Source organism: Antedon bifida, chromosome 10 (assembly GCF_963402885.1).
Source record: "Antedon bifida chromosome 10, ecAntBifi1.1, whole genome shotgun sequence".
Classification (NCBI taxonomy): Eukaryota; Metazoa; Echinodermata; class Crinoidea; order Comatulida; family Antedonidae; genus Antedon; species Antedon bifida.
In genome coordinates this window covers 6,132,873-6,146,767 of record NC_136235.1, presented here as the reverse complement: position 1 = coordinate 6,146,767, position 13,895 = coordinate 6,132,873, and the positions used below count along the sequence as shown (strand labels likewise).

Below are 13,895 nucleotides of genomic sequence, written 5' to 3'. Positions count from 1 at the left end.
GAGCTTTACTATAAATGTGAAATGAAGAAGAACAACCACCAACGAGTGAACAGAACAGTATTCTACACACAACCCTAACACAACAATGAACACATAGTATTTAGTGTTTCACATATCAAAACTAGGTTTATAATTCAAGAACAGGTTTCAAGTTCAACTTTGTTTTATAATATATTAACAAATTTAATAAAATACAAGTACTTCCATTCAGTTTTGTAATTGAGAAAAAAATACTCAAATGATTAAAGTGCAATTTTAAAAAAAAATTAGTGAAATAAATTGTAAAAGGAATTGAAATGTTTTAAGAATTTAAGGATTAGTAAAGACCGATCGTAGATATAATAAGTATAACCAATAATATAATAAGTTTTCAATAAGTAAATAATGTTTGTAAAGAAAATGAAAACCAATTTTGAAGTAAACTAGTAACCCTATTAAAATTCAATTGATTAATCTGAATTCAAATAAAAATTGAAACACTAAAACTTATGGAACTTTTAAAATATATTAGAATGAAAAAATTCTAGAGGTAGTAAAATTGTTCAAAAAGACAAAGACAAGCAAACATTTAAATGGCATGCACATAAAGTAAAAAAAAGCAGACAAAAAAAAGACTCACGATGTTAGCGAACATTGCTACTTGATAAATAAACTTAGTGCTTCAGCCATAGCAAATATAGTGTTTAGCATTGTAATACTATAGCAAAAACAATGTTGTATACGATTGTAAAGTAGTAAGGTTTATAACATGGTGATGGGTAAAGATAACCAAAATGGCTATCATGTTTTTTATTATTCGCATACTGATCCTATGCTTTGTTTTGATTGGACAATAGTTTTGAGAAACATGAATATTATTGGTCAATCTTTTACAGTTTTATATGCTTGTTCTTTGGTGTTCCATAATAATAAACAATATTTTAAATGATAAATAATGTATGTTGTTTATTTAAAACATATAAATTGTGAAGGAAAAAAATTGAAACAAGGAATACTATATTACAAAGATGTTAGTAAAAATACAAGGGAGCAAAAAAAATGTTTTCCAAAATATGTTTTCATTATCTTAAATTGAATTTAATAAGTAGCAAAATGTCCTGTGACGAACAAATTATTAAATAAAAATTTGTATTCATTATCAAATTTGAAAATATAAAAATATGAAGCAAAATTGAAAGAATTTGAATGAAGAGAAGTGGGGACAAACATGGGGCTTCAAACTCACCTGAACGCCTCTTTTTTCATGCGGCGCTAAAGTCTGAGCACAGAGAACTGTGCGTGCAAAAAAGAGATTAGCAAAGTATGTTAGTTATAGAATATTTCATACACATACACATAGATACATTGAACGCAAGTATAATTAAAGCACCATTACCAATTAAAACAATATTCTTATAAATGATGTGTTGGTCCTATTTGTGCTGAAATGAATGTGTAAAAAATGCTAGTTTGTCAATTGTGCAATGAGAATCTAAAGTAAATGTCATTTATTTTTTCATTAATGAATTAACTACGTTTATTTTCATCGTAAAAATGTGTAGTTTGAAAAGGTTTGTGGTACACCGTCTGAATAGGGAGCTATCAATTTGCTATTTAACCAATGACCTATTGATTGTGTCGTCGGTCGTTGCCTGGACCTAGAAACCACCAAAACAGTGTCGAGGACTCACACCTCGCCTTCACCGAATGCGTACAATGAATTTACATAAACTACGTCAACACAAATTGAACGCTTCCTATTAGTATTAAGGAAGAAAAGTTTTGAATGTCTTGATTTATTGATAATTCTTCAAATACTTGTAATATTCTTGTTTGTATTTTTTCTTATTAATAATATAGAATGATGTATTTCTATGTGCTTATTGAGAATAGGATGTAAAATTATATAATGTGATTTATTTAGAACCAAAGCAGCTAAGTAGTGACGTGTTAAACATTACATTGACAACAGTGTGTTAAGACAAAATTGACAAACAGGTGTTGAGAGATTTTAATTAGTCTCCTGTCAGTATGATTAGCTGAATGTATTACTTTTATATCCTACACAATTATAAAAGTCTAAAATGAAAAGGTCCTGTTTTGTTACTACTGTATTTTAATAACATTTTAAAATAGGTGACATAACAGGTGTTAATGAAACGTATAAAGTGGTAACTTGGAGATGATGGATTGGAATTATTGAATCTCTACTAGGTATTAAACACACTAAAAATAACTGTTGTAATTCAAATTTGCCTGAGGAGAGGTAACAGGATTTTAGACAGATATATATATCATATATGAAAATGTAGGATGGGATAATTAAATTATTTATGGAAAAGCTGATTATCACTCGAATTTGTACAGAATTTAAATTTAGAAATACATTTAAGATGAATAATGTTATATTATTATTTATTATTTGGATATATTTGATTTTACTAATTTAATAATGAATTCATTTTGCGTAAAGCCGAAATTCAAGTAGCGAAAGCTGATTTATTTTAGTCTTTTTTGTCATCATATTCTTTCATTGACTATATTATATTATTTTATAGTCACAATAAAAATATTTACATTTAGTTTTTTTTGTACTTTTAATGGAAATTGGAAATAAGTTTACTAAATTTAAAGGAGATTTTTTGAAAAAATGTTTGTTAAGGTCAGGTTAGATGGAAGAATATCCTTCAAGCTATGTTAGCAGTAGCAATAACAACATGCTATCATGATCCAGTGTAAATGATGTGCGAGTTACTAGGCAACAAGAGGCAACAAGAGGCCCATAATTAGAGTACTGCCTACTTTGATCCGGTTCCGTCAGACTTGAAACTTCATATTTACCCTTGTTCTTTCTCATCAGACACCAGCAAACTACACCAGCCATTTCTATGAAACATATCGCCCAACCAACTATTGCTAGTATTATGAGGGTCGTTGATGGGTCTTCCATGCTAGATTGTTTACTTGTCCCTGACTTAACCTCATCGTCTATAAAACAAACATTTCAGAAGGTAAATGCATGACAATATTTTTTATGGTAAAAAACTGATTTTAATCCAGCGAAATATAAAAAAATATGAACATAAAATATTAAGTAGGCTATAAAAACATGCAATAATCCAACAGCATGTACATAACAAAACAGACAACGTTTAAAAGTGATTGAAAAAGACCTGAAAATTAAAAACAATCTTAATGAGTCCCATCATAAAAACAAGCTGCACATGAAAGATTTCTGTAAATGATTCATAAAAAATTGAAATATGGCATTAAAAACTTTTCCCAGTTGTCTCTGTTGATAATCAGACCAACATCCAAGTTTGATAAGATGGAGGAATTTTAAAGACGGACACGCCACGTACCACAAATTAATTTTTACAAAAGGGTTATATATATAGCATAGAATGAAAAATATAATGAAGGAAAAAATACAATCTTAAAATATACACAATAAATCATCTTTTAAATAGTCTGTACTACTAAATTAATAAAGCAAATTAGCAGAGCGGGAGAGCTGATGAATTGCTGGTGTCTCCTGGTATATCTGTAACAATGCTCAAATGTGAATTGCAACAACATTAAACACAACACATAATACAAGACATTTAGTAGTACATGTTACAATAATTATGATTCTAAAACATCTGCTTTCACATTATGGAAAGGAAACAATAAATGAACAAAACAAGGGTGGTACGCACTAAACCGAAAGGAAATATTTGTTTTCCAAAACGTACAAAGGAAAATATATTGATAACATACATTTCATATTATAAAAGAATTTGGTAAAACATTAAAATAGCTATACTGCAGTGAGGGACCGTGTGTGTATTGTAGAATTCATACAACATCTGTTATTAAAGCTCTGTCTACACTATCACTATCTAGTTTGACAAAAAAAGTGATGTGCCCAAATATGGTAGTGGTAGACAGAGCTTTATGGAAAAAACTACCTGTATAGAAATTGCTATGATGCAAAGCATCAGGGTATTCTGAGTCAATAGAGAAACATGAAGACAGTTGCCCAGCCCTAGGAGGTAGGGTCATGTCAGGATACTAAAAAAAGGCCTTACCCCGAGCTGAGACACAGGTTTCAATAATGGAGACAGAACGTATTCAATCTTTTGTGGGAGATTAATTATGGGGCAACTGTTTAAAAGATATCTCTTTTTGGAATAATGGCATCTATTCTATACAAGTAGGATTTCAGGAAATAAACATGTGAAGGTTTATTATTTAAAACAGTTTGCAATGCTTAATTGAAAAAAAGTTGCACTGTGCATACCCAGTATACATATATTAACATTTTGCTGCTATTGAAAAATTGAAAAAAAAATGGCCATTCTTAACAGGCCAGCAGGTGTATATGCAAATTGCGAGCATTCCACAGGCAATATTAGCAGCAGCAAATTATTGTTTTATTTTAAGCAATAAAGGAAAACAAACATGAACACTTTCATACATTCAGTAGACACATAAATATAATATACCGTATATGACCGATTATAGACCCCTGGGGGTGGGGGTATGAAAGTGCCAAAAATTAGGGGTGGGATTATACTCGGTCATTTATATAAAATACTCAATAACAATAAATATTGACATGTCAACAAGTATAAGGAATTATCAAAGAAATGCAGTAGGGATCATAAGTGATTGATCCTTCATATCAAGGTTGATTCGTCATCACTTTAAAAAATGATTACATAACAAAATGTTGAAATATTTTAATTAGGAAAGCATGTCTTTCTGTGAGTATTCTTATGCTTTGTCATGTCAAATTGATGAAATTTCCTTTGAACAATTTTTGTCAAAGTAGGAGATACATTTAATAACAGGTTACTTGCACAGGTTGCAAATTGACAACACATTGCAACATGCTTAACTTTAACGTGTCACTTGTAACATGTTACAACGTTTATCATAACATTTTACATGCTGCAACTGTACATGTTACATGTTGAACATGTTACTTATACCAAGGTATACTTGTAACATGTTACGAGGTATTTGCATTTCTGTGAAAGGTTCATTTTGTCAAGCTGTATGAAAAAAAAAAAAGAGGGGAAAGAAATTAGGGGAGAAGCAATTTTCTACCACTTTAAAAATCCACAATCAGCACTTGATGATTAGGTATCCACAAAAAAGTATGAAGGAAAAAATGGTAAAATAATTATAAAAAAGCAAAGTAAACCCACTTTCAAATGAGAAACTGTTAGTTTTGAATGTTTAAATTTGAAAATTATTATTCAAATTTATGTAATTCTACATTTATTCAAATAGTCTCTTTCATAAGGATTTGGATTCTCAAATAATGTCACAATAATGGCGGCAACTTGCATTTGGAATAATGTCATTATAAAATCTGCTGTTACAGTCAAAGTTACAAACACAAAAGAAGCAATAGCATTAAATATATAATTATATTACAATGAATATACACATTATTTCATGAATATTATATTAAATCCTGTTGCATATAATTTTATATATCTATCCTATATTCAAGATTACTATATATATGGCCCAATCCCGTCATGACAGACGATAACCTCAGGTCCAAAATATTATTTAACTAAGCTAAGTATTTCTCACGTACGGATGAGTTCTGTTGGGTTCATTTATTTGTTAAAATAAGATTACTAACACAGTCAAATATATAGGAAATATATATGGGTGTATTGTATAAATAATAAATTTGCTTAATGAATTTACCCTCCAATATGTTAATTAGTACTTTGAAAAAATTAGATGGTAGACTCAAATTGCGAATTCAATTAACTAACACTAATCCTAATTAATCACAGTGCTTAAAGAATTAAATTCTATCGTCCGGCTATCGTCCGGGTGATTACAATTTAAATCTAGCTATTTACGTCACTGTAGTAAATTGAGATTAGAGATTACAAATTAGTTTGTTTTCTTAGCACAAATTAATTGGAATATTTTATGAGACGGACAGATGGATCAACTATTAATAAACCAAAATGTTTTCTTTGTCATCTATACATTAACTGTAGAGTGTTAGTTTTATATAATGTGTAACAATACCATCTACGGGGAATCAATATATTTAGGGGATGTATTATTTTATAAACAACTAGATTTTTATTTTATAGTAGTATGTGGACTATTGATTTTTCAATATAAATTTATTTATAAAAAAGGTATAATTTCATTACAGAATTAAGTAATGAAATATGTATTCAAAAATTTGCTTTTATATATTTTTATTAAATTTTAGTAAACTTTTTGTATGGGTAGAACCTCTTTCATTGTGAAAGAGTTCCTTCATTTTAAAGGAGAGAAGCAATAAATAAATATATATAGCATCCATAAATATTAATACAGTATTTATTATTATAAGGATTGACCTCGTGTTTTGGAACAATGCGTTTTTAATTACAAATAGGAAATTCTAGGATTAACGAGATATCCAACAAGGATCTTCTCATTCAAAAATTGAAATCAAATTTTCTTTCTTTGATTAAGTTTCATTTACTGACAAAAAGTAAAATCAATTTGCTATGACAGCGCCACCATTTGGCAAGCTTTTACATTAAGTAGCCTCTAGCCTAGTTTAATTCCAAATTCAAAATGTCAAAGGTTTTATATTAGTGCAAGGTGTTTAGCACAAGTTTTACTTTAGGCTATCGTTACACCTATTCAAATTTGAAACGAAGGTTGTACTAAATTTAACCAATTTAAAGGCTACTGGAAATACAAAATTATTTATTTAATATCTATTTAAAATATTCAACTTTTAATGTTATTATAAAAGTTGTAAATTAAATGAATAAGGTATTTAACACACTACACTGTAGTAGGCCTTTCAAAATTAAATAAAAAAGTTTAGTTCATTATGGTGTAAGGAGAAAACTTCACTATTAATAAAATGTACTCACTTCCATACAACATTCACATCAACAAATACAAGACAGAATATTAATCCTGTAATAATCAAGACAATACAAAGATATAGGAGGATAAGAAGAGCAGAATGAACATGTATTAAGATAGAGAAACTTACAGATATGTACAATTTGCAAATATAATATGAGTATAGAAAGAGTAGAATGAAAATAATAATGTAGATCCATAATTGTGGGTGTACAGTTTGTGAACATAATATAGGAATATAAAAAGAATAGAATGACAATTTAGATATATATGTTAAATGTAGTGAAAAAATAATTCTAGATGTACACATTGTAAATACAATTTACAGAAGCATAAAAAGGGTAGAATGAACACGTAGATATGTTTTGAATGAAGATAATACAAAAATGCAGTGTACAATTTGCATAGATAATAAGAGCAGAATAAACATATATTGTAAAGAAATTACAGTGAAAATGTACAGACAAAAGAGAAGCGAGAGAATATAGTTTTGAATGAAAACACATACAGTACAATACAATTAATACTAAGCAAGGTCAATGCTCCAATACTAATTTTCAGACACCAACAATAAATATTCTAAAGATAATCAATAAATAAAGCAATCGTTAAATTCAATGTTATTATTATAAATAAACAGTCTTAATAGCCATGCATTTTGCATATCTTAATTCAGTTCTGTTCAAAAGAACATGCAGGCATCATGCAATGGTTAACACTTGCATTTATTATCATTGACATGTCACATTATCAGTCAGTAATGTTTCCCTAATAGAAATATATCTTTACTACACAATTATGTTTAAGCAGGTAACCGTCATTGAGCTAAGTGAAATTGACTGTAGAAATCTAGTATTAGACTATTTTTCAATTCAGAAAGGATATACCAACCACTGTAGAATTTTCTCCTAAGCTATGTAAAGTTAAGTTAATGCAGACATTTATTTCACCATGGTGTAACTAGATTAATTTAGATTAAGTTGGGTTTGAAAGAAATTGTAATGACATAATTCTAACTATAAATTTATCATTTTTAAAAATTAATTATCCAAGTTAATGCTCTCTTTTTACCGGAATATTATATAACACATTCCATAAAATAATTATAACAAATATACTAGTGATGCATTTCTAATAATACATGCATGTTACATAGCTGATTACTGTATTTAATAGATTCTAGGAACTACAAGTGTTTTATAAACTAAAGTATCTAAACCTAAACTAAACTTTGTTCCTAAGTGATTGGCTATTACTACTGTATGCAGAAATAAGATTAGTGGGAACTGGTTGATACAGACAGAAGTGGTCCTACATTAATACAGACTAGAGTAATGGCCTTTATCATTTTAAACTAATTTACTTTTAAATGTATGTATTAATAGATAATATAGATATATAGAATAGTGGTATATATATAATATGTTGATTAAATGTCCTGTTACCAGACTAGATAAAGCCTTATTATTTCATTATTTAGCACTGATTTTATGAGTTATTAATGAATGGTTAAATACAGTATTAATCAGTCCAACCTCAAGAAGCCCATTAGATGCTTGAGAGCTTATGAATGAAAACACAAATGCATCGTGGGATGCTAGATAAATGCAAGGTGCCGCCAAGGTGAGCAAGGGTTCATTTGAGAATCCTACCTTCCAGCTTAAGTGGTTTTTCGGTGGGATTTAAAGTGTGGACGAGTTTCTCAGTGGGCCAATCAGAACCCTCCAATATACGCATCTCATTACCACTTTCTTGATGGGTATGAGTTGTTTCAAGGTTTGTCGTTTGTCGATAGGGTGTGCCCAGTTTCGCTGGCTCTGTGATTAAAAGAAGATTATACAGTCACAAACAAACACAAACTAATAATTCTAATCACATCTGATAACAGTTTAAAACATGATAAACTAATTACAATATCTAATATCAATTAGACTAAACAAGAAAGTAACTAATGATTAAAGCCCAAGTGCTTATCTATGTCTAGATCAGAGGCCACAGGGCAGACAGACATTTGCACACAACTACACTAGTGTATGCATGGAGGAAACTAATTCCAAGCTGTATACAACCTAATCTAGCATCTCAATGGATGCATTCTAGTGTATGTATGGAGGAATTAGTTAAACTAATTCCAAGCTGTATACAACCTAATCTAGCATCTCAATGGATTCTAGTGTAAAACTATTGTTTGTTTTGGGACAAAATCATAAAAATACATATTTATTCAGAAAAGAATTTGTATATTTATTCTATATAAAATCAAACCAATGCACTGGGGTTTTAATTACATATAATGTAATAATTAATCTCTTTGCTTGGACATTTTTAATTATTAAATTGAAATATATTATTCATTAATTGGAAAATGTTTCTATACTATAGTACTTTGTTCGATATTATATTAACAATTTGTTAAATCATTTTTAGCCAACAAAATTAAATTATCCACATAACATGCTTAGTTAAGTTACTAAATAGTATTACAATCTAAAACAGTAAAACACATATATACCTGGTAGGCTAGTTGTGGTAGGAACAACAGTGGTAGTAGATGCAGCGGAGGGGGTGGTGTAGTAATAGTCTACAATAATACTAAGACAATGAGAAAAAAGCCACGCAACACAAAAAAACATGACCTACACACAAATAACTGGCACAAAATGAAAAGTTGCTTTTAGCTTATTAGATGCTAAAGAATATACAAATAACTAGATCAAATAATAATGGTTGATCTATTCTATTAAAAATAATTTATATTTCAATAAGTTTGTATTTAAAATTTTAAAGCAACTTCTTGTTCGATTAAATAACATTACAAATACAAATAGAGGTCATGCCATGTACATTGGAAATGTGGGAGTATGGTAATACACTGAAAAACAATATTATGTGTAATCAATTATAAAACTAGGCTAATTTGAAATCACACCCTACAGAGAAAAAAAAGAAAATAATCAATCAATGAAAAAACATAATATACAATAATATAGTTTTTAAATCAAATTAATAAGATAATTTTGTCTAAAGTCAAATAAATACAAACAAATATAAAATCAGAAATCTTCATGCCATATTTTTTAATATTTTTGGCATAATAGGCCGAGTTTCTACCATGGAGCTGTAAAAATATAGCTTCACTTTCATTGTTACAATATATCCGAAGAGAGAAACACAAAGCCAGTCAGCAATATATGCTGGATAATAAATAATAATGTGTAAACAATAAAAACAACACCAGAGCAGAAGCACTATACACCACAGTAGTTCACATCAATTATATATATATTCCAAATTATCAAATAATTTGTATATATATATTTATATCTTATTTGATGTAACCTTGCTTCCAAAACAAAAAATAAATTATTTTGGATTGTATTTTACGTTAACAAAAATTAAATGTGTGAAAATGAAAAGTAAAATCAATAAAAATAATCAGAAATGTGAGAATGTAAATTGAAATAAAAATGTGAATCAAAATCTATAATTCTACTAACCATCGGGTACGGTACCCTGGTAAGTGCAGTTGTTGAAGGTTGAATCAACTGTAGATGTACATGCAGACCATAGCAACGGACCATAGCAACGGATCAACCAGACAAGCAGGTGAATTGTGGGAAAAGATTGGGAAAAAGAACCAAAAAAAAAACTAAAATCACAATACAGCCAAACTAAAGCATGCGGAATTCATAATACAGTAGAATGAATACACTGAATGAATGAATATATAATGGGTAATTTTTTCTTGAGGATTTTTGTCTAAAATTTAGGTTGATTTCAGATACAATTTAACATATGCATTGCTTTATCGCAATGTTATTTGACAATTTTGAAAGTGAAATTTCAAAATGTTATAATTGCTTGAGCCTCACAGGACATCTAATATGTAGAAGGATGACCTCTTACACCTCATACATCATTTATTCTTCCCTTTGAATTAGATTAAATTTAATCTACAAATATCATTTTCCAATATAGTGTATTCATTCTATGCACAAATGTTGATATAGAATAACAAAAGCAAGTGTACTACTAAACAAATAAGAATAGTAGAATTCTTTTAATTATCTTTTATTTAATATATTTTTCTATAGTTTTTTGTTTTAGTTTTATATCCATAATGCAAGGAACTTGCAGTAAAATATTATAGGAATCAACTTGTCAAATTTTATATAAAGGTCAATATCATAAATTTAAAGTATATTGCAAAGAGATTAATAGTTAACAGTGAAAAAATAAATTCAAAATACATGCAGTTTAAGTATAAACAAAATTAATGTTAATACGATATTTAAAATGTGCACAAATAAACCATTGGCTACAAGCTTGTTAGTGTTGTTTTTCATTTTTTAGTAAATAGCCAATTTCAAAATATAATATATAACAACTAACAAACTAGCCATGGCCTTGGTAATATTGGAAAACTCACCTGTGATGGGATCTATAGACAGAAAAGTTGAATAGCCAGAACAAAAAGGTTGAATAGTCAAAGCATGATATCCCATAAGCAGCCGAAACGAAAATTAAAAAACAAAACAAAAAATATATAATATAATAATATATATAATAACAAAATATATTTCTAAAAAAGCATTTTCTATTATATCATCTATTTTCACTAAATATATTGTTATACATTTTTGTGTTTAGTAATATAATAAATTAATAAAACTGTAATGATTCAACAAAATGTAAGTATTAGAAATTAAAAAAGTGATTCAAATGTGAACGTGATTTAATAGATATAATGTAAAAACAATCTGACAAGCAGAACTACGGCTTGGCAACCAAGGATAGGGAAAGGGACCAAAGGCAAACCCAATGACGAGATAGAGAGATGACCTGAGGAAATATAAAAAACAACTGGTTGAGAATTGCAAAAGAGAGAAGTGAAATTGACAGAGAGCTTTGGTGGAAGGATATTTCCCGCAGTGGACTGCCAAATCTCGAAGAAGAAAATAAAAACCATACCTGTACAATCTAGTTCTACTCCACTGTAATCTCTATAAATGTAATAAAAATAAAAAATGAATCATTGTGAAATATAATGAAAATGTCAATAAAAACAATAAATAATCTTTTGATTGTTTGTTCAATTGTGACGGTTAGTTATTTTAGGTTCAATTCTAACCACATTGTAGTTGTAAATTATTATGACTGAATTAAGCAGAATGGCCTAGATGCTCACAATGGATTTGCTGTTCATTGTTGTTCTAGAAATCTGATTTTTCGAGATGTCACAGAATTTCTCTGTTGTGTGTGTAAAAACAAAACACACAATACCTTCCTATATACAATGCAATTGTTTTTGATATTATGACAATACTTGAGCAAAAAACTTATGACAAAGCTGTTTCTGTTTTGAATACATATGTTCCTTATCAAAAGCATAGCTAAAATAGATTTCAAGGCTGCAAAGATTGTAAGCTTGTTGACAAAAACAAGTAAAATGGTTTTACTTACTCGTTTGTTGAGACAATGCATTTATTACTACTCTCAATCCATTCACAATATGGATCTTGCTTACAAGAGCTAAAAAAATAACAAGAGGTCAGGTCAATTACCATTAAATGTATTAGCGCTAAATATCTGAAATATAGCCATCTGTGCTGGCATTTAGCTGTGGTTTATATTACATCGCATGCTTAATCAGTGCTATTGGCTAATAGTCAGTGTATAGTTACAACCATGACCTAGTAGGGATTCAGTCTCATTTTTTCCTTGCGAGCTTTATGTTTAGAGGGCGTATATCTAAATTCAATTCAATTCGATCGATAAAATAAAAAATGAAACTGATTTTGTAGGTTCCATAGCAACATAAGTATACTATGCGTATGTATGCCTAGCATAATGTCATTTCCATGTGTTGTAAAATTGTAGTGCATTGTCATTTGTTCCAGATAGCTTTAAGTTTTTACTCTGTATAATATATTTTTAGGTCAAGTTCAATGGGGTTAACCATTATATATGAGGCCCTAAAATTAATCCATGATTTATTATTAGTCTTCATGCAGATTAAATAAACATAATACATTTTAGAAATGGTGGAAACGTTAGTAATACATATATATTTTGGAAGTTTTTTTTTTTTATTATTAAATTTTCTCATCAAAAATTGAAATATATAGTGATGTAGGGTTGCAAAAGCAATCTATCAATACCCATGACACTAACCTAATACTAGAGCATATGTAAAATACAAGTGTTACCATATTTTTACCATATGTTAACTATTTTTTGCTGCAGATTTAAATTTTAAAATGTCAAACAAACCACTCACTAAATAATAACAAATCAGAGATTCACGAGAATAACAGTATACCATGGTTATTACCAATCAAATGTTAAAAATTTAAACAAGCAGTACAATATATCACTCACCAATTTTTTAAATATTGGCAATGTTGAAGGGACAATTCAACCACAACGTCCTTTGATGTCACAAATAATACTTCCTCACCGTCACTGTTTTTGTATAACCTCATGTTTGTGATGGCATGCCTATTCTCCATCACATGCATGTTGTATAACAGAACAGGCGACACTTTACTGGAACCCGGATGATTCTCTCGCAATACTAATTTCATAATGTGACCATCATCTAGCAGAGAAGAAATGGTATTTTATGATTATATTATCACGTAGGGGCGTGTGGCCAGTGTACGCAAGGGCGTGTGGCTAGTGTACTGGATGTGGGACTACTGATTGTGAGATCGCGAGCAACCCTTGCCGCATTACTTGTAGCCTCTCTCCAACCAGGTGTATTAATGAGTTAGGTCAAAACACAATTGTGCTGATAACATGCTGCATTATGGAAGTATTTTCCATAAGTGTTTGACTAAAAAAATGACCGTGGTAATAATGCGAAGCTTTGTGAAATTAGCGCTATAAAAACGAGTATTATTATTATTTTCATTTGTCTTTCTACAGTAAATAAATATATTTTTTAATAAATTTGCTTACTTATTCATTTGTTTTTGTGTTTGATAAATGTATAACTACTGCAAAGTAGATTT

General features: G+C 29.1%; 1 protein-coding gene across 7 annotated transcripts in view; it reads right to left on the bottom strand.

Annotated features, from left to right (window-relative positions):
• Positions 1-13,895, bottom strand: part of LOC144854732 (semaphorin-1A-like) — a 37,183-nt gene that overhangs the window by 4,318 nt on the left and 18,970 nt on the right. Inside the window, exons 11-19 of one of the 7 annotated variants that reach the window (XM_078712693.1) lie at positions 13,261-13,480; positions 12,343-12,411; positions 11,851-11,882; positions 11,309-11,320; positions 10,377-10,424; positions 9,392-9,460; positions 8,532-8,696; positions 2,821-2,967; positions 1,226-1,272 (exon numbers count right to left, since the gene is read on the bottom strand). In XM_078712693.1, coding sequence (XP_078568819.1) covers positions 1,226-1,272; positions 2,821-2,967; positions 8,532-8,696; positions 9,392-9,460; positions 10,377-10,424; positions 11,309-11,320; positions 11,851-11,882; positions 12,343-12,411; positions 13,261-13,480 — 809 coding nt within the window. Of the gene's footprint in view, positions 1-1,225; positions 1,273-2,781; positions 2,968-8,531; positions 8,697-9,391; positions 9,461-10,376; positions 10,425-11,308; positions 11,321-11,850; positions 11,883-12,342; positions 12,412-13,260; positions 13,481-13,895 lie in introns of all 7 variants that reach the window. The other 6 variants (XM_078712687.1, XM_078712689.1, XM_078712688.1 and 3 more) reach the window with 6 other exon arrangements.